Raw genomic sequence first — 22,875 nt, forward strand, 5'->3', positions numbered from 1 at the left:
TCAATGTCATTCTTTCCGTTTGTCAATGCCTAAGCTGCGCATATGGTTACGACTGCCATTTTCCCCTCCCTGCAGGGGCTCATCACTGCTCTATTGGCCACAGCTGGGTAAGTCTCACTGGAACACATCACTCATAATTCTTTCAATTTCCTGCCAGCGAACTTATAAACAAGTCTTGTTCCAGTCACTACCCTTCTGAAGACAGAAGTCATATATCAACACCAAAATATATATTAAAAAATACCTTTTTCAGAAAGTACCATGAACTCAAAACGTGTTTTAATTTTGTCTATTTTGGCAATTCCATTAATACTTTGCAAGAGATTCTGTCACCCAGAATACTGGTCTTCAATTTCTTCATGCTTTACTATCGGGGTGGTGTAAGTGACTATCGAGTGGTGGACAAAAAAAACTAATGGGTCTCCCCATGCAACTAATATGAAGGCACCAACTATGGAGAGCAGCCATCCAGGGAGCAGTGATGGCAATCATGGGTAACTGCTTCCCCCCACCGCCTCTGCCTGCAATCCCTGTCGCTCTCTTTTCAAGCGAAAAGTCACTTCCTTATCACTGCTTGGCGGTAACATTGCTGAACGTAAGAAATAAAAGAAAAAACAATAACATAGCCCAGCTATTACCCTGGGGCACCATCAACCATCACTTGCACTGGTCTCAGAATGACCTTCAGGAAAAGGTGTCAGCACTGACGTGGTGTATTTTCACCAAGAACTGGAAACAAAGATCTGGCACAATCCCTTGCACAGTCACTTCATATATTACTCAGGATATTTTTTAAAGAAATCTAATACATTGCAGACTGCTTTTATGCAAAATATCTAACATAATTAAATAATTGCATAGTACTGGACAGGAGCATGTCATGCAGTTTATCAAATCTGTGCTGAGTCTTCTTAAGAGCAATCTGGGCCCATTCCTCCCTTTCAATAGATAATAGACAATAGGTGCAGGAGGAGGCCATTCGGCCCTTCGAGCCAGCACCACCATTCAATGTGATCATGGCTGATCATTCTCAATCAGTACCCCGTTCCTGCCTTCTCCCCATACCCCCTGACTCCGCTATCCTTAAGAGCTCGATCTAGCTCTTTCCTAATTGCCTACAACCTTTTCTCCTTTAAATACTTATCTAATTTCCTTTTCAAAGTTAACACCGACTCGTTTTTTACTACTTATTAGGTTGTGCATTCTTTATTCCCACCAAAGTGCACATTTCTGCGTTGCCACTGGTTCTTTCTTCAATTGCATTAATTCTGGTTATTGACCTCTCGGCCAATGGAAACCGTTTATCTTTATTTACTCAATTTAAAATCTATGATTTTAAAACAGCTCCAACAAATCTGCCAGACATCTCTGCAGAACTCCAGTTTCCCCACATGGTTATTCTATCCCTGGAACCAATTATGTAGATCCATACCTTCTGCTACCCTTCACATCCTTGCTCAAGTATGGTTTCCTGAATTAAGCATGACAGTCCAACTGGGATTCAATTTCTCCTCTGTACTCTATGCCTTTAGTTATAAAAGATGAGTACTGTAATATTTCATTGACTATATTAAACTACATTGAGGTAGCACAGTGGTGCAGTGGTGGAGTTACTGCCTAATAGCGCCAAAGATCCAGGTTTGATACTTACTAAGGAAGCTGTTTGTACGAATTTTGCACGTTCTCTCTGTGACCACGTGGGTTTTCTCTGGGTGCTCTGGTTTCCTTCTACGTTCCAAAGGCATGCAGGTTTGTAGATTAATTGGTTTCTGTAAATTCTCCCTAGTGTGTAGGACAGAACTAGTGTACTGGTGATTGGTGGACAGCATGGAATCAGTGGGCTGCAAGGCCCCTTTTCCAAGCTGTAGCTCTAATACAATAAAAAGCTATATTGTATTAACCTATCCCTCCACATTCAAAGATTTGACTGTGCTGTGCAAAGATCAGCACGTTAGGACTGTGCTGAGCAGCAAAATATTGTCTTTCTTTCTTCCTCACACAATCTATCACCTGCACTTTAGTACATTTGAGCAACAGAGATTTAAAAAAAAAAAATGCCATCACTGTCCGCATTGAATAAAATGCTGCAGATCTTCTGTTGGCAGGAGTGCGTTATTGTGTTAAAGCATCACAGAAGCTTTCCGAAAAGAAAGCATTGAGATGCCTTATATAAAGCTGCTGGCTTTGAATGAGCTGGACACTCCTTTAGCATTGATTTATATGACAGGTTTAAGAAGAAAAATATTATCCAATTAACTGAGAAATAAGCTACTGCACACTCTGAATTAAATTTAGGCTTTTTCATATTGCCTATCCAAACTGGTCATTTATTTTAATGAGGCAGTTTTGGTGCAAAGCAGAAAGTAGAGCATCATTGTTTAAGTACCCACTCTGCCCATTGGCTGGAATTTGTAAGGCTGAGAGGGGATCTTATCGAAACATATAAGAATATTAAGGGGTTGGACACGTTAGAGGCAGGAAACATGTTCCCAATGTTGGGGGAAGTCCAGAACCAGGGGCCACAGTTTAAGAATAAGGGGTAGGCCATTTAGAACGGAGATGAGGAAAAACTTTTTCAGTCAGAGATTTGTAAATCTGTGGAATTCTCTGCCTCAGAAGGCAGTGGAGGCCAATTCTCTGAATGCATTCAAGAGAGAGCTAGATAGAGCTCTTAAGGATAGCGGAGTCAGGGGGTATAGGGAGAAGGCAGGAACGGGGTACTGATTGAGAATGATCAGCCATGATCACATTGAATGGTGGTGCTGGCTCGAAGGGCCGAATGGCCTACTCCTGCACCTATTGTCTATTGTCTATTATAGACAAATTCCACTTTAGAAATCTAGCAGCAAGAAGCAAATCTTAGCAGAATAATCATTGCATCAGTTGCACTCCCCCTCTCCATTTCAACAAAGTCTTACAAATAAATTCTAGCCTCTGGATCAAAGTGACTCTGCCCACTAAATTATGAAATATGATCCGAAGATTACTCTGCTCCAAATAACCAAACAGATGAATGAAAGGGGAAGAAAAGAAAATAAATAGTTCTAACTCTAATCTTTCGTAGTCAAATCTTTGAGAGCTGGGCCAGTTCTGAGATGGTCAGGAATCAGGAATATTTCTGCAACGTGTGACTGCTGAGGTCCTCAAAAGCATACTTTTAAAATATCAGCACAGGTGATAGAATATATCAGCTGGAACTTTGATCTGAAGTTATCCTTGGAATGTGAAATATGTAAATACACCATATTTTGTCCATTCCTATTTGCCCTTTAACTGAGGTGGCATTTGAGTGTCACAAAAAGGTCAGATCGGGTAAGGATGCCAGACTTCCTTCTCCAAGGACATTAATGACACATCATCACAACAACCTAATTGTTCCTTGGTTTTATATTTAAAATCTTCAGATGTGTTCAGTTAGATGAATTTAAATTCCCAAGCTGCCGTTGTGGTATTTGACCTGACGTGTCTGAATGAATAGCCCAGCACACTCCCAGCTAGTCCAGTAACATGCGCATCACACAACAGTCTTCCTCATGCTCCCTTCCTTCAAGGCGAAGGGAGAAAGATTTTAAACAGATCTGATGAGCAGCTTTATCACACAGAGAACGTCTCATTCCCTGGGGAACAGAATTAGATGTATGGTTTCAGAAGAATAGTGTACTGTTTGATCACTAGCTCTCGGACTTAATGGTCTCCTATTCTTGCTGAATCTGATGTTAGAGTGAACTGGATTCACTGTTACTGTAACAAGTGCAAACAAACAAAAAATGAAGCCACAATGCTGCTGAGCAATGACATAGTCCAAGTCATAGACTTGGGGGCGTGGCTGTGTTCTGCAGCTGCGGCTCACCGGCAGTCTCTCCGTTTTTTTTTTGTGTTTTTTTTTCATTGTTGATGTTAAATGTACGTTTTGTTTTATTTTTAATTCTGTGTATGTAGGGGGGTGGTGGGGGGGTTGGGGGAAACCTTTTTTTTAAATCTCCTCCTCAACGGAGATGCGACCTTTACCGTGTCGTATCTCCGTTCGCGCAACGGCCTAACATCGTGGAGTCGGCGGCCTCCAGCTGGGATCGACCTTGAAGACTCCGGTCGCAGGGCCTGGACTTACCATCTCGGAGGCTTTGGCCGTGGGCCCTGCAGACCGCAACATCGGGAGCTCGCAGGTCCCTGGCTGGCGACCGGCTTTTGGGAGCTCCAGCCGTAGCAGCTTCGACCGCCCCGAAGCACGAGGCACGATCAACCCGCCCGCAGGCCCTTCATCACCCTGCGTGGCCCGGCCGCGGCAACTTACATCGCCCGGCGGGGGCTCAGGACTCTCATCGCCCTGCGTGGCTCGGCCGCGGCATTTTCCATCGCCCGGTGGGGGCTCAGAACTTTCATCGGCCTGCTCGGCTCGACCCTGGGACTTTCCATCGCCCGGTGGGGGCTTCAAGGGGTTGGGAGCATCGATCACCTCGTGGCGCCACGGGAGAAGAACGAGGAGGAGATAAGACTTTGCCTTCCATCACAGTGAGGGTATGCCTAGAGCAATCACTGTGATGGCTGTTTTGTGTAAAAAATTGTATCTGTGTGTCTTGTGTTCTTTAATGTCTACTGCCGGACCCTGACGTGAGAGGACGCTGGCGTTGATTATTCGCCGCTTTTCCGTCAGGATAGTTTGTCTGTTTGTCTGTTTGTTTCTATGTTAATTGTATTTGTAAAGCGCTTTGTGCATGTGTTAAGGCGCTATATAAAATAAATATATTATTATTATTATTATTATAGAGACAGTCATACATCACAGAAATAGTCTCTTCAGCTCAACTTGTCCATGCTGACCAAGATGCACCATCAATGCTAGTCCCACCTGCCCACATTTGGCCCATATCGCACTAAACATTTCCTATCCAAGTACCTGTCCAAGTGTCTTTAAATGCTGTCATAGTACCCACTCAACTTCGTCTACTGGCAGATTGTTGCATATATTCACCACCCTCTATGTGAAAATAGTTGTCCCTCAAATTCCTATCTTTCCCTCTCATCTTAAACCTTTATCCTTTGGTTCTTGATTCCCTTACACTGGGTAAAAGATGGTTTGCACTCACTCACCCTATCTATGCGACTCATGCTTTTATACACCACTAAGATCACCCCTCAGTCTCATGCACTCCGAATAAAAACCTAGTCTGCCTAATCATTCCCCACAGCTCAAGTCCTTGAGTCCTGGCAACATCCTCGATCTTCTCTGCCAACTTAATGGCATTGTGCTGCCTCAATGTCTGCGCCACTACTGTGGATATACGAGTCCTCACAATGAAACATAGTACATGTTAAATTATTATTTCACAATTAATGTTCAGATAAGTACTGTCCTTCAGTACTGTTTAACACAAAATGGCACTTCCTGATCTTGTCAAAGTCAAATTGAAAGGAATGTCCTATAAACACACCAAGTTTGAAGAGGTCCACTGGAGTACATTGCCAGGAGGGAAACATCACATTTTATTGCCACTTCTGTTGAATACCTATCGAAAATAGTGGAGTTTGCACACTGAGCCAAACAAATAGGATCTAAACATGAATTACTTCTTGCCTCTTCGGACCCTGATAAACACAAATGTGAAAGTGTCCCAGCAGTTGACAAAGTAAATGTACCTTATGGGCATGAAACCTACCCAAACATTGAGGCGGGAGGGAGGATGTGTATAGCAATTGTCTCTACTTCATACGGGCTAGAGTGCACAAGGCATTTCCCAATTTGCCCATGCCTTCAACAGAGGTATTGATTTACGAGTCTCAATTGGCTTCTGACGCTGCTGCAAAAAGGCAACTTTCAGAGCAGGAACAATTGATTCAAGAATCATAAATTCACATCATAACTGGATACTAAAAGGAATACCACTTGGCTCATTTGATGTGCAAGTATCGAGAAAGGCAAGGTCGCAGCAAACCTCATGAGAACCATTTAATTATTTTTAATATTTCAAGGGCTTCTGCCACCACTGTATATATCTGATAGTTTAATCCTTATATTAATCTCACTTTTATCTGGTTCTAAATCTTTCATAACCCAAAGATGAAAAGCTGCCTTTCTGGCTGGAAAGTCAACATTTCTCTCATATATCCTCATTATTCAATCCCCTGATTTAAGGAACCAACCAAACAACTGTCCTCTGGACCTCCTCCAGCACTACAACATTGCATTCCTTGGGGAACAGAACTAGATGCATGGCTTCAAAGTGCAGCACACTATTTGATCACTACTTCTCGGACTTTTATGCTTCCTGGGCATGAACATCACAATGACCTGTCCTGGACCCAGTACCCAGATGTAGTCACAAATAAGATGTGCCAGCACCATTACTTTGTTAAAAGTGTAAAGAGATTCAGTAAAGACGATAAAAAAAACTTGCACGTGCAGAATGGAAAAAAATCATAACTGGTTGGACAGTAGCGCAGCATGGCAATTACAGCGCACAGAAACATAAGAGGTTGCAGGGAGTGGTGGGGTCAGCCCACCATCAAAAGCATCTACACGAAGTACTACCTCAAGAATGTGCCTGCTATCATCAAGGATTCCCATCATCTGGATCGTGCCCTCTGCTGTTGTTGGGCATGAGATACAGAAGCCCGAAGACCTGTTCCACAAGATTCAGGAACAGTTACTTTTCTACATCTATCTTCTTGGACGACCTGCATAATCCTAATTGAGCAACAGAACACTATGGACTATCTCTTACACTGTCACAAACTTGTTTTCCAAATGTGATTTGCACTTATGCTTTCTTTATTGCAGTCTTTTTCTTTTTGTCTTGTAGAATTTGTGTCATTTATATATAATTTATATTTTTGTGCAGAAATAAGGAACTGCAGATGCTAGTTTACAAAAAGAAAAGACAAAGTGCTGGAGTAACTCGGTCAGGCATTATCTCCGGAGAACATGGATAAATGACATTTCGGGTCGGGACCTTTCTTAAGAATCCTGAAGAATCCCAACCTGAAATGCCACCTATTCATGACTTCCACAAATGCTGGAGTTACTCCAACATTTTTGTGTTTTTTCTTTTTCTTATATTTTTGTGTATTGGCTGAGCTTGTGATGTTGCTGGAAGGAAGATTATCATTGTATCTGTATGTCACCATACTTGTCCATCTGCCAATAAACTCGACTTGAATTCTCCAATTTTCTTTATATTATTTGGCATCATATGAAGTTTTTTGACTGCCCTTTCATTTTGGTTTAGTGTTGAATCTAACAAGGCCTCTTACCTTTCATTTGCTTCATCCTGAGCCATTCCATAAAGATTTATATAGCGCTGTCAACCATTCCTTCCTTAATCCGGTATTTTAATGTTCCACTACTGTTTTGCCAACAATATTTATCCAACCACCTAACGACTGTGCAGCCTTTATCAATTACAGTGCTTTTCTCAAACTCATTACCTTTCCTCTGTGCATTCACCCCAACAGTTCCCCAATGATTTTATCACCACTTTATGATCACCTCTTAAGTCTGCATCGCTCCAAGGAATAAAGTCCTAACCTACCAAAACTCTCCCTATAAATCAGTTCTTCGAGTCCTGCCAACATTCTCGTTAATCTTCTTTGCACTTTTTCAAATTGAATGGTGTCATTCCTGTAGCAGGGTAATCAAGACTGCACACCATACTCTAATGGCACCCTCACCAATGTCTTGTATGACTGCAACATAACGACCTAATTTCTCTTCTCAATGCCATGACTGATGAACGCCAGCATGCCCAGTGTCTTCTTCATCCTCATGTCTACCAGTGACACCAAATTCATGGTGAATGCAACCCTTGCACCAGTTTTACATGAATTTCCAAAGAGCTGTAACACTATAGAAAGAAAAGCTGCACTATGGTCATTTTTCTCTTTGCGCTCCTTGTTTCCATGTGACTGGCTGGAGTGTACTCGTGTATGGTATAATTTGACTGGATAGCATGCAAAACAAAGTTTATCTCGGTATATATGTTAAGAATAAACCAATGTAATTGTACTATCCGATCAGTCTGAAGAAGAGTCTAGACCCGAAACGTCACCCATTCCTTCTCTTCAGGGATGTTGCCTGACCGGCTTTATCAGCATTTTGTGTCTACCTTGTACTACCTGATCCCTCTGTTCTACAACACTCCCTTGGGCTTTACCATTCACTATGAAAGTCTTACCTTAGTTTGACTTCCCAAAATGCAACACCTCACATTTATTTGAATTGAAATTAATTTGTCATTTCTTGGCTCACTTACCTAGCTGATCTAGACCCAGCTGTAATTTTTGACAACCTTCTTTACTGCCTATGACACCCCTTATTTTAGTGCCATCTGCCAACTTAATAACCATGCCTTGTACCGTGTAATTTTTTTTCAGTAAATGATGAATAAGATTGAGATGTAGATTTAAGCTTCCATATTTCCTAACTTTTCACTGTTCTAATGAGATGCTACAGAGCGGAAATGTTAATTGTTTTTCTTGCGACAGAATCATGCAAACGTTTCAACATTTGAAAACGATGCTCATGATTGCAAGTGAAATGGAACCAGACAAATGCATGAAGCCATCTGATGGGTGTAGGAGATTTTAAGTCAAGCAAATTACTTTCCCTGCTGTGTACTACAATCACCTTGGAATCCTTAGCTGTGAATACATTTTCAGATAGCCTTTAATCACAATTCAATTAGAAGATAATTGTATTGAAAGTTACAGATTTGAAGACAATCACAGTATAACAAAAGCAAACTTACCACCCAACACTTTAGTTTGGCAATTAATGAACTCTGGCTTCCTGTCTGAAAGATATCGCTGAGAAATATTGTGAAGGATTTGAAAGAATGTACATTTCTCCGAGGCCGTGCTTGCAACCCACTGGTCAAAGGCGTTTTCAAACACAAGATCGAATTCCGCACAATCCTGAAAGAAAATAGTTAAGAAATTGACTTTGTGTTGAAACAATGCCAATGCACAAAGTGAACCAACAATGTCCTATACATGCAGTCTGAAATGAAGCACAACTTCCATCTGATTAGTTTGTAACATGCAAGGATTGTTAATGTCCCTCCTGCAGCACCTGTAGAACAATAATCTTTTAACATTTATTGATTTACAAATTTGATGAATGGATTAACAATAGGAAGAAATTGTTATGCCTTCTCTAAGAAACCACAATGGAGATTTATCTGAAATGCAAGTTCACTGAACTGAGGACATTTTATCGGCTTGGTGAGAAAAGTGATTGGACAGTAGAAGGCAGACAATAAAGGGAAAATGGACAAGTCTTCAAATTAGAAATTATGGACCATGGGGATATCATTGTTGAGCCCAAATCTATTCACTACAGGTCAGGATCCAGGCATCATTCTGGTAAGCTTCCTCTGCACCCTTTCCAAAGATCCACATCCTTCCTGTAATGGGGTGACCAGAACCGCATGCAATATTCCAAATGCGATCTAACCGAAGGCCTATAAACCTGCATCATGACTTCCTGATTCTCAATGCCTCAACCAATGAAGGCAAATATACCATACACTTTCTTTACTATCTTTATAATCTCATAGACATGTATAAAATCATGGGGGCATAGATAGGGTGAATGTACAGAGTCTTTTTCCTAGCCTAGAGGAAAATCAGACTACCCTAAGAAGCCATACATTTAATGTGAAAGGGGAACCTGACGGGTAATTTCTTCACAGGGCCTGAAATATATAGGGAAAAAGCTGCCAGAGGAAGGTGTTGAGGCAAGTGCATATCGATGGCAAAATGGATAGAACAAGTTTAGAGGGATACTAGACCAAGTGGACCCGTTGGGCCCAAACCTCTCCTCCATTGGTGCAGCACCCTCCCCTCCCTCCACTCCCCCCTCCTCCCTCCACTCCCCCCTCCCTCCACCCCTCCCCAGGAGATAGATTTAAACTTTAAAATGTGAATAACTTAAAAAATATAACACCGATTTCAATGAAACTTCTTCCATTAGCACCAAAGGGACGACTGTGAGTAAGGTGGGCCTAAAATTGTCGCGCTATGTACTGTTTTGGCTGTAGTTCAGGAACAAACAAACAAACAAAAGTTTTAGTATATAGATAGATAGCTCAAACACGGGCAAATAGGACGTCTAGATGGAGTTCATGGTCAGCATGGATGAGTTGGGCCAAAGGGTCTGTTTTCAAGCTATATGACTCTGGGACTGTAGGGATGTAAGATGTAGTTTGTGAGCAGCTAAAGAGACAAGAAACCATTTCAACCCGATCAGATTAAATAATCCTCAGAGAAGGAAATGCAGGAAAAGAAAATTTGGGATATAGACATAGGATTGAAGGAGAGAAAAACAAAAAGTTAAAGAATATCTGCATGAGCTTGGGAGGCCATAAGACCTTCACATCAATGGTAGCTCTCTGAAAGAAAGTTGCAAGTCATCATTTTATTGCACTCAAACTTTCCCCAGAGTTCTGCAGTATCGCATTCTTAATAATGCACACTCCTAACATTTAATGTTTCACTGAGGCCTTCAGAGTACAGCAAAATCTAGATCATTTTCAATTATCTGTATAACTCAGAGAGCCATAGAAAGACAAACATTTGTGACAAGATAGGTACCGTAAACTGACGCTTAAAATTATTAGATAACTTTGATAGTAAAAATAAACAGACATATTAATCTGTTGGAGGAAGCAAAAGATTTTAAAACAATCATTTAAATGCTAAATAAACAAGTACAGAAGCATTGAAGTTCAATACTGATTTAGGAAGCCAAATATACATCATATACAAAATAATCCAAAAGATTAAAGGATGGTAGTTTGGTATTAAAGAAACCAGAAAACTAGAACATAAATTGCTGAAAGTCATGCTGCAGCAACACAATATCTGGTCACAGTGCATAATTCCAGGGACAGCATTTCAGAAATTATGATAGATTTTCACAAACATAAGTGTTACGAGATGCAGAGCTAATACATTTGAACAGCCCTGCGTCTTTATCCCAACCTAAATTATGAATGAAGACAATTTTTTAGAATTCCATTTTAGGGGCACAAAAAGCAGAGAGGTCAAGCTGATAACTGGCAGCTGCAGTACACACAGAGTTCAGTTGAAGAATATATACAAGATTGAAGCTGAGAGATGGTTGGCCACTGGGGGAAATCAAGGAACATGGAACAGGACAGGAAAATAAGAATGATTTAGAGGTTCAGCCCCGATTTTGGTTAGCGGAGAAGGCTCAAGGGACGTTATGACCGACTCCAACCTGCTTTTTGAAATACTGCAGGCCTTGAAATGAACGAACACCAAAGGCAACACCCGGAGATTTTGTTTTCAATGCAGTGAGAGTTCACAATTTGGAATGCATTGACTGACTGACAGATGGAGGGTGGTTCAGCTGTAGCCTTCAGAATAGAACTGGATCAGTACTTAAAGAAACAAAATCTCAGAGGTTGCAAGGAAGGGACATACAATGAGATTAGCTGTCTCATTGATAATGAACAAAGACAGTGAGGATTTGAACATTCAACCCTCCTCCTTTGCTGTGAATTCCCCATGATTCTGGTTGTAATTCAACATAAAACCAGAATTTCACAGTGACATCGGCCATGGTGCCCACTATCTTCATGCCAGACCGGAGAAAGAGTAAGTCCTAATTTCTTCTCCCAATAATCTATAAAAGCAGTGCTAGAGAATTTCAAAATATTGAACAGGCAGAAAGCAATAAGAAACTGAAGAGCATTCAGCAATGAAGATTTCATGCCACTAGAAAAGCAAGTCAGGAATGTGGAAAAAATCTAGAGGCTCGAAGTGGATACCAGCCAAGGTTGCTTGGAAATTCTAATAAAATCTGGCTTCAGCAGTGGCGACTATGAAAGTGACAGACCATGGTGAAAAGCCATCTTATTCAATGTGGCCCAAGGATGACATGAAGGCTACATTTGGAGCATTGCCAGCAGTCCTGGTCGCCCAATATAGGAATGATGTGGAGCTCTGGAATGGCTGTAGAGATTTACCAGAATGATACCTGGTTTAGAAGGTATTAGCTAGAAGGAGAATTGTTTTCTCTGGACCAATCCAGAGGTTGTGGGGAGGCATGATAGAAGCATACCAGATTATGAGGGGCATGGACAGACAGAAGCCTTTTCCCAAGATGGAAATATCAAATTCTAGAGCACATAGGTTTAAGATCTTTAGCTAGATGGTAGTGAATCAGTGAAATTCATTGCCAGAGATGGCTGTGAGGTCAAGTTTTTGAATATTTTTAAAACTGAGATTGATAGGTTCCTGATTAGTAAGGGTGTCAAAGTTTAAGGGGAGAAGGTGAGAGAATGGGATTGAGAGGGAGAGATAGATCAGCCATGATTGAATGCCAGACCATACGTGATGGGACAAATGGCCTAATTCTGTTCCTATGTCTTATGAATTATGAACGTATAGGGTGAGTGGGACAAAGCTTAAGGGAGATATGTGGGGCAAGTTTTTTTTTTTATACAGACGATGGGGAGTACCTACAATATGTTTCCGGGGGTGTTGGTGGTGGCAGATACAATATTGGCATTTAAGAAACTTTTGGATAAGTACATGGGTCTGCAGGGAATGGAGGGATACACATTATATGTAGGTAGATAAGAGTTGGTCTTTGCAACGTTTAGCACAGACTTTGTAAGCAAAGAGCCTGATCCTGTGCTGTACCGTATTAATGAATTATGCTTGGGTGTTCAGGGCATAATTTCCAAAGTCGCAGATGATGCAAAATTTCAGGCAAACTTCTTGGTGCCGTGCTCAGCTGAATGTTACTGTGTTGAGGGAAAATGCAGCTAATCCCTGCATCCAAACTTGATCACAGCCATGCCTTTGAGCAAAATGGTGTCGGCAAAAGACGGAATAAGCTGAAGTACACATTCAATTCATTAATAGTAGTTTGGTGATAGATTGAGGATTCTGACGATCACTTTGCTGACCATTGGAAAGAGGTTATAAAGGCATGTGATTGTTACATCTATCCAATTTGCTTTATGAAATGTAGAATGTTGGCTAACCTATTTGATGTAAATTATATTTCAATGTTATATGTCACGTAAGAGACCGATGTCACTGGTACAAAAATCTTCCATACCACAAAATGTTGCATTCAATTGTTTCTTAGTGTTATGTGCAATTAAACTCTAGCACCAAAAATGGGCAGAACATTAAGGGGATAGGGGTGTTCCTTGCTTTCTTAGCATGGTAAAAATAATGGCTCCTTTAAGTCTAGATAATAGGCCAACACATTCAATTCCTACACTCACCACACTGAATGTGGGCAGTCAGCTACCCTGTGCCAGATAGCACATACTAAGGGAGAAAAGTGTTTTGTGGAATATGAATATTGATTCAGACTCCAGACAAACCAATAATAGAATGAAGTGTGATATATTTTGACATTTCCCCAAGTTGAATTATAAATAGTACAAATCAAACATTACATGAAACTTGTATGCCAAAAAATGGCATTCTAGTATTGCTTCTCTCGACTCACCCTGTTGGGGTCTATGCCATTCACTTGTTGAAGCTGCTCGAGCATCCACTGTGATCTTCGCACAAAGGATGTTGAACCTTCAAATTGCTTGACCTTGGTAATGGAAACCAATGAGGGCTTCTTATTGGTCACTGCGAAAACAAAATACTGGCTACTCAATATTCTGACAGCAATGCCGAAAGCCTGCAAATCACATGCCCATTTCAGTAAGTGGCAAATTGATTGATGGTAGTAATACATATCATCTAAATTATTTTTGAACACGCAAATAATGTCTTTATCATCTCCATTGCATCATGGTCCATAGCGGCAATGGGATGCACAGAGAGCTTTGCAATATTCCCGCTTAGCAGGATCAACAGTGAGAAAAACTACCTTTTACAACTTGTATCCAAGTGTGTTTTATTGTCAAAACATAGGCCAGCCTGCCTCAATATAATTGGTGTGCACATTGTCATTATGGTCCAATCTCGTACATCACCAGGTATAATCATGGCCACACATGGCCTCCTTTCCTTCTCCTGTACAGAGTAAATTTTCACACCATGCTGAAATCACTTTGTCAAACTTTTTTGCTCGAATTTCTAATGCTCAACAACGAAGGTAACCCGACTGCTTTGCTTGGAACATGTCACAAAGAAAAATATGTTTCTTCAGTTCGACGTGACAAAGGCTTAGTTCGCTCCGAAACCCCTCCAGCAACAAAAACAATGCTGCACTCTCTCCCTTATGAATGTCGATGCCAAATCTCACACGCAAAACTTTGACCTCAATCACTCCCTCCTGATCTGTGCCCCACTGATACTTGATCTTTTTCCAGTTTTCCTTTAAATTCCTCGGTATTCTCACCATATCCTTCAAGGAGTTAAGAGGGTTTAATTTGTCATAGCACTGGGAACAGAACAATAACATTATTATTTGTGTGGAAAAGAACTGCAGATGCTGGTTTAAATCGAAGGGAGACACAAAATGCTGGAGTAACTCAGCGGGTCAGGCAGCATCTCGGGAGAGAAGGAATGGGTGACGTTTCAGGTCGAGACCCTTCTTCAGACTGATTATTATTTGTTTCAGCTTTACAGGCACATTAAGGCAACAACACAATAACTAAATAATAAACAATAGTACATTGATATGATAAATTATCAGTTATACTAGGTAACCAGACCACAATAGTGCAAGCTGAAGTACATCGTTAGAGTTAGGGTTGCATAAGGTGGTTGAAGAGCCTAATGGTTGATGGGAAGAAGCTTTCTTGAACTTGGTCATAACTGTCAAGGCTCCTGTACCACCTTCTCGATGGTAGCAGCGAGATGAGAGCATGGGAGGGGAGGTGCGGGTCTTTGATGGCATTAAAGCTGTCAAAAAGCTGCCTTTTTGAGGTAGTGCTTCCTGAAGATCTCTTCAATGGTGGGAAGGCCAATACCTGTGATAGACTGAGCAATGTCTAGTACTTTCTGCAGCCTCCTTAACTTTTGGCCTTTCATGTTACAAAACCAGACCGTGGCACAACCACTGTATGCTCTCCACCAGGCTTTCCAATGTATAACTATAGAAGTTTAATAGATTATTTGGTAACATGCCTTGGGATAAGCCCAACAGCAAGTGCTCTTTGCACCTGCACTATTAAGATGAATGACATTCAATTATGTGACTTCACCTACCAATGATCTGAAAATATCATTCCTAAACTGGGTCATCTTTGGTTAGTTTATTCTAGTCACAGACTTACTGGTCTTTAGGATTTATCATAAAGTAGGAAACAACTACTTGTAGGCCTGTTAAGTCTATGCTTGGTCTCAGATCAACTGCAATAATGCCCTTATCCCACTTTTCAGGCTTTTATTTATTAATTGCAGCTCTGCCTTCAACTCTATAATCCCATATAAACACATCTCCAAATTAGGGGTCAGCACCCTCTGCCACTAGAACCTTTACTTTCTGATCCATAGACCACAATCAGTGTGGATAATGGACAATGCCTTCTCCACAATAATTCGCACACTGGTGCCCCACAAGGATGTGTTCTTAGTCCCTTACTATACTCCCTATACAGTCATGATCTGTTGTATACTAACCACATGGAAGTAACAGCCAAGGCGCACACGAATGCCTCTACTTCCTCTGGAGACAGAGGAAATTTGGCATGTCTCTAAAGACTCTTAAACTTCATCTGATGCATCATGGAAAGCACTGTTGGGTTGCAGTACAGTTTTGTTAGGGAACAACTCTGTCCAGGAAGTTACAGAGTCGTCGATGTAGTCCAGTCCATCACACAGACCAGACTCCCCCGCCAATGACTCCATCTATATTTCACACTGCCTCCAGAAAGCAGCCAACATAATCAAAGAACTTTCCCACCTGCTCATTCCTTTTTCACCCCACTCTCATTGGGCAGAAGATACAGAAAGTGCACAACACCAAACTCAGGAACAGCTTCTTCCCTTCTGTTATTTGGCTTCTCAAACTGCCTTTCCATAAGCTATTTTTTTCCCGATCTAGTCAGAATCTCCTCTTCCTCATTATGGACATTGATTTTTTTTCTCTGGAACTGTTGCGTAATAACACAGAGAACTATATTCTACACCCTTTGCTCTACCTATTGTACTTGAGCTTAACTTTAACTTGTTCTGAGTTGAGATCTGCATTCAAAAAGCTACATGAAATATTGGTTTTACATTAATGAGGAATATTATTTTCACTCATGGCTTGCTTGAGAGAACTCCATTGCGTAACAACTCACAGTACACCAAAGCCCAAAAAGCTCCACATAATATTGCACCTAGACATTTTTTGTACTCAAGAGGAAATTAGCGAGACTAAGAATGCCATAGAATAAACCATAGAAACTAAAGAAAACACAAATTTAGTTAAAATAAATTATATCAATGAAATAACATCATAATACCACAGTTGTAATGCAATTAGGAAGAAAAACTGATTTCCAAACACCATAGGAGGCAAATTTGTAAATATATTATGAAGGAAAATTATTATGCCAGATATTTTTAGACAGAGCTGTAATTAAATAATTGGGAGCTCCCATTAGTCAAATGGCCCCGTCGCATTTTGACAGTATTCGAAATGTCAGAACCAGAATTAAATAATCAGAATTTAAGAATCAGAAATTTACTGCACAAGAGATCACCATGCTTCGAAGCACGAAATGCAGTGAACTGTGCAGAGGACAATAATAGTCTTTATGAGAACATAATCCTGGAAAAGGGGCAGAGAGCTCTGAGGTACCTGCGTTCATTGAAAGTGACAATGAATTGGTTGAGAATTTGGTTTTAAATAAAGCTTCTGGGATGCTGGGCTGTAATAGTATATAAGAGTAAGAAAATCATAATAAACACAGGGTGGGTGGGCCACAGCTAGAGTATCAACTCAAGTTATGAGCATCACACTATAGGAAAGGTGTAAAGGGTGCAGATATTGGAATGGTTCCAGGGATACTCACAATGATCACACAATACCCACTTATTGAAAAGGAGCAGTGCAACACGAGAATACCATGACTGAACTGACCACGACAATAATTGTGTGCCTGTGCCTGCACATGCTCTAAATCCCTCTATTTCATGATTGTTCTTGTGTTTGTCTAAATGCTGCTTAAAAGTTGCTGCCGTTAAAAGTTTATAAAAATCCTTTCCTGATTGTCTACTTATATATTCCATATCACCACAAAGTTCCTTTTGAACTCTCTACTTTTTATAAACTTACTCTTAATGCAGCGCTGATAGATACTCCCATTCCAACTTAATTTTGAAAAATTTGATCAGGCAATGCTCCTTCACTTATTGAACCCAATGCAGAAGGAGGGTGGATGCATTTCCCTACGTTTGTGCATATGCTTGACTTTAGTCTGATAAACATACACAGTGAAAATCACACCTGTTCCTTTACGGCTATTTATAAATCTTCTCTTCTACCATTCTGCAATATTTAGTAAACAAAGCTCATCATGAATTGGTACAATTTCCAGTGCAATTTCATCTCAATTCAGATGCACATGGTCTTAACCCAACTCTATTCTTATGCTGTGATGGAAACAATATGATTTTGGAAACCCTATTTCATTTATTTTTGCCTCAGCCTTTCCATTTAATTTCTTTGGCGTTGTCGTGTCATGTAACACAGAAACAGATCCTTCAGACCACCTTGTCCATCATATCCATGAATAATTTATCCAATTTACAAGCATTTCGAGGGATAAGAGACAAATGCAGGCAGGTAGGAATAGTGTAAATGGGGCATCTCGGTCGGCATGAGCAAGAGGGGCTGAAGGGCCTGTTTCCATGCTGTATCACTTTATGACACTTGGTTTATCATCTCCAATGACTTGGCTATTCAAGTGCTCATTAAGAAACATTAAATCTCATCAAATCCTTTCTCCCTTAGCTACAACCCCTCTATCACCTCCACTTAACCACAACACAGGCCCTCTGCTTACTGACAACTGCATAGGAGAATAATGTTAGTTCGAAAATGCTCAATTTTTAGTACATAATGGCACCAATACAAAGCAAGCCTTTCCTTACAATAAATGTATTGCATTATATACTACCCTGAATCTATATGATGTGCCATTTATTGAACACATCAATTTAGTACTGCATATTCTTTGAGGCATCTCATTATCAGTAAATTTCAAGCTCAATTTGTTCGACATGCTTTAGGCTTTAAAAATCGAAGTATGCTCTTCAAACTCCATGAATTAATAATGCCGAAGAGCGGAAAAAAAAAGAGCGAAGTACCTCCAGTGTTGTAATTCTTACAACAGAAGCTCAGGGAATTTAATTTTAAAAACCTATTTCCGGATGGCACTTTTCCCATTCTAATTTGTTGCAACAGAGGGCACAGTTACTGCAGTACTGTGGAAATTGGGAATACAAAGGCAATGGTTCTGAGTAGGAGTCTGTGGAACATCAAATGTGTGCGCAAGTCAAATCGATGAGTAAACCATTTCATAACGTTTAACCAAACATTTTCTATTTCAGATGTATGAAAACATTAACAACTGAATTATTAAAATGGCATCCAAGGGATTTTGAAAAGTAGTATCTTTGGAGCGTTTATTCTTGCTTGTTAAAAGGAATAATCTTCCTCTTACCATGAGTGAGATTAATGCAACAGAAGCTGTCATGCGTGATTCACTTTTTGTTTAAAATGTGTCTAAACATCCACAGCCCTTTTACGGTGCTTTCCCAAAAGTTAGAAAGAAGTAGTGGCAGAAGAGAAGGAAAATAATTCTGTCAGAGACACATGGTTTATTGGGACAGTCATTTACTGTTGCAAACAATTCCTTTGATGTAAGTACAAGTAAGAACAGAGATTCCCTTTCGTCACTAGGCCCTAGGATAGTTGCAAAGAAAAGACATGGAAAGATATGAAAGTTTAATTAGCAGGGGTTAAAAATAAATGAAAGAGGCTGAGTAGAAGCAAATTTCCCTTATCCGAGCACAGTGCTGTCATACTTACTTACCTCCATCTTTGCAAGATAATCTTATCGATTTTGTCTGCTATCAGCTTGTGATATAATTAACCACTAACTACTTCATCTGCTTCTCACACTATCTTCTACTACAAACTGTCTCTGTGACCTTAATTTCTGTCCTTTTTCTCCTGAACTCTGATTTAGCTGGAAGTATACTTTTGGAGAATGAGGTTATGCTGTCTCGGTTGCTGCTGGTTTCTACACAGGGGTATCTTTGATGATGGCAGGGTTTGGTGACAGTTGACTTGTGCACTTGCCCAAATTAAGCAAAGCAACAAAAAGAGGTAGAAATTAGATTTGTTAACTTGATAAGATTGAAGTACCTACATCAGAGGCAAGAACTAAGCTGCAAAGTTCTACTATTAAATGGTATGCTTAGAGACTGACATGTATTATCAGAAGATAGACCCAAAAAGCTGTAGTAACTCAATGAGTCAGACATCATCTCTGGGGAAAAAGAATAGGTGATATTTTGGGTCAAGCCCCGACTCCAGACTGTATTAGCAGCTTAAGTATAATAAGCAATATTAAAAATAAATTTGACAGCTGAATTTCAGAATCCAAATCAGCCTAGATCACAAGGCAATTTGCATGTTAGTCAAAAAATAATCCTCTGATAGGGCAGCAACATTTCATATTGCTAACCATCAAATTTTGTTTATATGCTTCAATTGAAAGAGAAATGTCACCATATATCTGGGCCAAAAATATTATTCAGCCTAAGTTGCTTTGTGTTGGTGGCACATCTAACATTCATAACATTCTCCATTTCTCATATGGAATTTTTGCTACTCCAAGCCTGGTACAAATTGATCTTTGGCACTGTAAAATCAGGAAGAATGAAGGGGAGAGTGAGTTTTGGTACAATTTAAAAAATACAGTATAATGGAATCTAAGAAAACAGAGACGTGATGAATATTACAAGAATCTATCAAGCAATAACGATCAGTGCCAACCAACATCATTGTTTCTTTCAGCATACCAATCCACTGATCTCGTCATGCTTATGCTTATATAAAAAGGTGTTACACTCAAAGCCTCAAGCACACGTGGAAACATTACCTTTATGAACTAGATGCAAATAAAATTATAGCTGAGGTAAAGGTGGTGGGAAAAGTACTTTTCGATCAGCCATGGCAGTGATAATAAGGTTGCCACTGCAGCAGAAATGAATCAAATCAAAAATACACGGGTTAAAAAGCTTACCCTAAATCTCTGCAAATGGAAGGCTGCGGCAGAAAAAGGTTTCAGCAGGCACACATTTTATACGTCCTGGTGCAGCTGTCTCAACCCGAAACATCAAGCATCCCTCTGCCTTCACAGATGCTGCCTGACCCACTGAGGCCCTCCAGGAATTTAGGCTATTGAATTAGTTCACCCACTTGTAATGAACGTGAGACTGCCAAATATGAGGATTTTGTTGATAGCCATTCAGAAGCAAAATCAATTTATAATCAATCGCCAAAATATCTGGACATGATATTTCCAGCCATGTACTTTGTGACTAGTTTTTCCATCTCAAATACTTCTTGTAGCATTTGTTTTATTTTTCCCCACTGGTCAAAACAACTTAATATATCTCCATTTCATTACAGCTCCTCAACCAAGCAGGACTAATTTGAGGCCAAGACCCGAAACTGCAATTGAATGGTTCTGTGCAAATGTCTAGAGCCTGGGCTTCCAAGCAATTTAATGTATTATGAGCTAATATGGATTACAGCATCAAACAACGTACCTAAGAGAGCCATTTTAAAAGAGAAACAACCGCTTTACAAATTAATCCCAACAAAATTGGATAATACAAAGCAAAGGAGCTTTTAGCAATAATGTGACAGTAACTTCTTGAGGAACATTTTTACTGCCAGTAAAGTATTTTAACCAGCATTATATCTTGCAGATGCTGGGTATATATTATCAATGCTTACTGAAAGTAATTTCAATGCTTGACATTTTCTATCTGGAGTATTGTGTAGTTTTGGTCCCCTAATTTGAGGAAGGACATCCTTGTAATTGAGGCAGTGCAGCGTAGGTTCACGAGATTGATCTCTGGGATGGCGGGACTGTCATATGAGGAAAGATTGAAAAGACTGGGCTTGTATTCACTGGAGTTTAGAAGGATGAGAGGGGATCTTATAGAAACATATAAAATTATGAAAGGACTGGACAAGCTAGATGCAGGAAAAGTGTTCCCAATGTTGGGCGAGTCCAGAACCAGGGGCCAGTCTTAGAATAAAGGGGAGGGCATTTAAAACTGAGATGAGAAGAAACTTTTTCACCTAGAGAGTTGTGAATTTGTGGAATTCTCTGCCACAGAGGGCAGTGGGAGCCAAATCACTGGATGGATTTAAGAGAGAGTTAGATAAAGCTCTAGGGGTTAGTGGAATCAAGGGATATGGGGAGAAGGCAGGCACGGGTTATTGATTGGGGACGATCAGCCATGGTCACAATGAATGGCGGTGCTGGCTCGAAGGGCCGAATGGCCTCCTCCTGCACCTATTTTCTATGTCCATGTTTCTATGTTTCTGTCAGACTGGCCAGAAACTGAAATATTTGCTCCCTTTTTTGGATGATTGCTCAAATTTAAAAAAACCAATAAATCTTACTAACTAAAATGTGGGCAGGTCCACCATCTTTGTCTTTGGCACCCTGGCCAATTCCAAATGCTAAAACAGTATTAATTTATATAGGTGTGATTAGCCAGAGCAACATATAAGCAACAGAAAATGCTGAAAATACTCAGCAGGTCAGGCTGCATCTGTGGAAAGAGTAACAGAGCCAACATTGTGGGTCAAAGACCCTTCATCAGAACAAGGAAGGAATCTGAAACAGCTTGTTAAGCTGCAGGAAGAGTGGAAGAGCGAGCATGTCTCTGACATGGCCGAATAAGTATAGACAAGATCATCGGGTCAATGACTGACTAGGAGCAATTAGAGGCTGCGAATGTAGAGGAAAGGACATTGATAAAACAATGTAGGAGTTCAAAATTCAGAGCGGAAAAATATAGCCGGTTGAGTCAGGATGGGCATGTCCCCACTTCCAGAGGAAAAAAAGAAAAAGGGCTCAGAAACAAACAAGCTTGTAGCAGTGATGCAGATGGGCAACCAATGCAGAAAGATCAAACTAATTGCCATGTCTTGTATTTCAACATACAATCGAACTGCATTTTAATCTTCATTAAATTAAAAAATAAGATTCACAAAATGAAGTCTCAACTGCAAAAGATCAGCATGTATGAATGATTTGACATCCCACAAAATGCCTTTACTTTACTTTAGACTTTAGAGATCCAGTGTGGAACCAGGCCCTTCGGCACACCGAGTACGCGCCGACCAGCAATCACCCCATACATTACCACTAGCGACAATTTACAGAAGCCAATTAACCTATAAACCTGTACGTCTTTGGAGTGTGGGAGGAAACCAGAGCACCTGGAGAAAACCCACTTGGTCACACAGAGAACGTACAAACTCCGTACAGATAACACCTGTAGTCAAAATTGAACCTGGATCTCTGGCGTTGCAAGGCAGCAACTGTGCTGATGCGCCATTTGTGCCACTCCTGTGCCCTTAGTCTAAATCACTTTAATCACAGACAAATGTAGCTTTTCCTGCCATAGAGGTTCAAAATGTAATGTTTCCTCATCAGATTAAAGATTCGCTTCTGAAGCAAAAACATTTGTTGGAAGATCTCAGCAGGTCAAGCAGCACCTGTGGATGCCTAACGTTTCAGGCCAAAACCTGTAATAGATTGAAAGAAATGGTCCATTTATCTTAAGATGCTTCCACTCAAATTGGAGTGACTGAGAGAGCACACATAGGAATTTTACCGTTAACTGACAAATGCATTTGAGCAGCTTTCAACATGGATACGTTTGCAAAATGAAGATATC

The 22,875-nt window shown here is 40.4% G+C and overlaps 1 protein-coding gene across 4 annotated transcripts in view; it reads right to left on the reverse strand.

Moving 5' to 3' along the window:
* stxbp6 (syntaxin binding protein 6 (amisyn)) overlaps window positions 1–22,875 on the reverse strand; it is a 369,474-nt gene that overhangs the window by 40,864 nt on the left and 305,735 nt on the right. For all 4 annotated transcript variants that reach the window (XM_078406411.1, XM_078406409.1, XM_078406410.1 and 1 more), the window contains 2 exons: window positions 13,493–13,623; window positions 8,742–8,907 (listed from right to left, as the gene is read on the reverse strand). In XM_078406411.1, the coding sequence (XP_078262537.1) occupies window positions 8,742–8,907; window positions 13,493–13,623 (297 nt within the window). The remainder of the gene's footprint in view (window positions 1–8,741; window positions 8,908–13,492; window positions 13,624–22,875) is intronic.

The sequence above is a fragment of the Rhinoraja longicauda genome, chromosome 10 (genome assembly GCF_053455715.1).
Source record: "Rhinoraja longicauda isolate Sanriku21f chromosome 10, sRhiLon1.1, whole genome shotgun sequence".
Lineage (NCBI taxonomy): Eukaryota > Metazoa > Chordata > Chondrichthyes > Rajiformes > Arhynchobatidae > Rhinoraja > Rhinoraja longicauda.